The 3,015-nt window shown below is 53.1% G+C and overlaps 1 protein-coding gene across 1 annotated transcript in view; it reads right to left on the bottom strand.

Annotated features, from left to right (window-relative positions):
- Positions 1 to 502: 502 nt before the first annotated feature.
- The window catches only part of CMKLR1 (chemokine-like receptor 1), a 47,318-nt gene continuing 44,805 nt past the window's right edge, over positions 503 to 3,015 (bottom strand). The window contains exons 2-3 of the mRNA XM_008581093.1: positions 2,621 to 2,696; positions 503 to 1,980 (exon numbers count right to left, since the gene is read on the bottom strand). Of these exons, the coding sequence (XP_008579315.1) occupies positions 865 to 1,977 (1,113 nt within the window). The 5' untranslated portion in view covers positions 1,978 to 1,980; positions 2,621 to 2,696 and the 3' untranslated portion in view covers positions 503 to 864. The remainder of the gene's footprint in view (positions 1,981 to 2,620; positions 2,697 to 3,015) is intronic.

Here is a 3,015-nt window from a genome sequence, read left to right as displayed (position 1 = left end):
GTGATGGGGTGGGGGCTGCTGGTGAAGCTGCCCACCAGGACCCCACCCCTGGTAACTAACACAAGCACCACCCACACACCAAAATAACTATAGCCTAAAGCACCGTCACCCTTGGTGTCCTAAGGAGAGCTGCATCATGCCCATGTCCTTTGAAGGGCTTTGCTCTCCCTTCTCCACTCCCTTCCTTGGGCTCCAAGTCCTCTTTGCAGCCCCCGCTTGTCTTGTGCTTGCAAAGAGCTCACATGCCCCTCGGGACCTGTTCTCTGTCCTCCCAGCTGATCTGAAGCCAAATCCATGATCTTGGGAGTTCCTGGGCTGATATGTCACCCTCTTCTCCCAGGTCACCTGTGCATTTCCACATGCCTTGGCCCAGAGGAATGACTTGAGGGGTGGGATTTTCTGGCCAGCTGTTGATCTGGGTATATGGGGCAAGGTGTAATCTGCATCACAGTATGTTTGCTCTGATGTCCCCTGCTCACACCAGGAGTGTGCCTTTTGAGTGTTTGTGTCATTTCTGGTGTATGCTCAGTAGGTAGCTTAATCCCATTGCCTAATTCTGATATAGTTCATGGCAGTGCTTTTGAGAATTCTTCTGTTTTTGCTTTGAGTTGGTCAGGTCTGGTCTCCCAAGAAGCATGGCTTGCTGGCCTGAGGCTGTGAGCAACACAGCAGGCTCTGTTCACCATCCCACTTGGAGAGAGGGTTTCCAGGGCCTGGATTCTCAGCTTGAAACACTGTTCATCCCTGTGCAAAATGCAATGGGTATTGGTGGGTGCAATGAAGAGGTTCTCGCCTTGGTCTTCAGAAGACATCCTTGGGTCTCCCTGGGCTGGGACTGTCCGTTGGGGGTTTCCCCAACAAGGCTCAAAGCATGCTGGTCTCTCTCTCATTCATCAAAGTCCTCTCATTTATCGAAGACATCTTGGTAAAGCTCCTGTGGCTGGGGTAGGAGGAGTGGCCCGTGTCCTCACTCAGGGCATTGACCAGGCGGGAGACGAGGGCCACTTTGAACTTCTTGAAGTCCTGACCCATGAAGACGTACAGAATGGGGTTCATGCAGCTGTTGGCAATGGCAATGGCAGTGGCCAGGGGCAACCCCAGGCTGAAGACGGAGCCAGGCATGGCAGTGTGGTGGAGCTCCAGGAGGTAGAGTGAGTGGTAAGGGCACCAGCAGAGGAAGAAGGTGATGATGATGGTCAGGATGATCTTGAAGGGCTTCTTGGTCTTGGTCAGGCGGTTGCGCCGCAGCTTGCAGACGATGGTGAGGTAGCAGGCTGTGATAATGAAGACCGGGACCAGGAAGCCACAGAGGAAACGGGTGATGGTCACCAGCATGTGCCGGCTGTACCCCACATCATCCATCTGGGGGTAAGCAGGCCACGGGGAAGAGCTGGCCGAGGACAGACTGAAGTTATTGAAGCAGGATGTTTTCCCATGCAGATTGGCCGTGTCCCGGAAGATGAGGGATGGGGAACTCAAGAAGAAAGCCAAGACCCAGATAACCACACAGGCAGTGTAGGCCAGCCGGACACTGCGGTGGTTCTGGGACCAGACAGGGAGCAGCACAGACACGCAGCGGTCGAAGCTGATGATGGTCAGCAGGAAGACGCTGGTGTACATGTTATGGATGAGCAGGAAGTTGCTGATCTTGCACATGGCCGTCCCAAAAATCCAGTGGTAGTCCATGGCGGCGTAGGCAATGTGGATTGGGAGGAAGACATTGAACAGGAAGTCTGCCACAGCTAGGTTGAGGAACCATACAGTGTTCACCGTCTTCTTCATCTTGAAGGTGGCAATGATGATCACCAGGCCATTGCCCAGGATTCCGAGGAAACAGACAATGCTGTAGACCACCACCAGGAAGATCCTGGCTACCCTGGCTTCCAGAGGAGGGAATTCCTCCAAAACCATGATGGAGTCGAAACCGTCAGAGTATTCGCCATCATAGGCAGAGATGTTGTAATCCTCGTCCTCCATTCTCTGCAAGGGAAGACAGGGGTCATTAGGGGAACCTAAGTGATTGGAACTGGCTTTAAGAGGTTGACCAACACCCAGCAAAACCAGCGATATCTTCCTTGGCCCTGAGCAAGGCCATTGTTTCCTGCTTTGCTATTTTATTTATTTAACAAACACCCTTCTGGCACCTCCTACATGCCAGACACTATTGTAAGGGCTTGACATATGTAAACTCTCTTAAATCCAACCCAAAGAGGTAGATAGGTTACAAACTCTGTCTTACAGATGAGAAAACTGAGGCACAGAGAGCTTAAGTCACTTGCCCAAGGTCACTTGCTCCAGCTAGGAAAAGGCAGGACTGTGGTTTAAACCCATGCTCCAGAGCCTGTCCTCTTGAAAACCATGTTTTCTGTCCCTTTGGGACCTTCCCTTTCCTGCAGTCTAGTGGGCAAGACAAGTATTCATCAAAAATCCCTCAAATGATGGGAAAATCGCAGCAGTGCTAAGTGCAATGAAGGAGAGATGCATGGTGCTGTGAACTTGGTTCCAACCATGCTTCCAAAACTCAGGGGACAGCTGTGCTGGCATCTCCCTGTGCTCCCATCCTGTCACTGGTCACTGATCCCCTTTGGAGACATAAGTTCAGACCCCAAGAGTCCCTCACCGTTCACTGTTACGGCGTCCGAAGCTCTCCAGTGCAGGTCTTCAGCCAATCAGTCCCCCTGCACAGCTGCAGACACCTGCAGGCAGGCAGAGGAGGCAACAGTTGGATCTGGGTCTAAGAACCAGAGAGCTGAGTGGACGCAGAGCCAGCGATAGGATCCATTGCCGTTATTCCCACTTACAGAGAAGAAAGCAGAAGCTTGGGGAGGCTAAGTGTTGCTCAGCCAAGCTCGCCCACCTGGGGGGGGGGGGGGAGCCCCTTGAACCTACACCAGCGGCCCCTACCCAAAAAAACCGCCAACCCCTTCCTCCCAACCAGCCCCCTCCCCCAGCACAGCCACACAGGAGGGCCTGAGTGAGGGGTGGATGATGGGAAGATGCAGAGGAGAGCATGTG

Source organism: Galeopterus variegatus, unplaced genomic scaffold, assembly GCF_000696425.1.
Source record: "Galeopterus variegatus unplaced genomic scaffold, G_variegatus-3.0.2 Scaffold2261, whole genome shotgun sequence".
NCBI lineage: Eukaryota > Metazoa > Chordata > Mammalia > Dermoptera > Cynocephalidae > Galeopterus > Galeopterus variegatus.
This window is presented reverse-complemented; position numbering and strand designations above follow the sequence as displayed.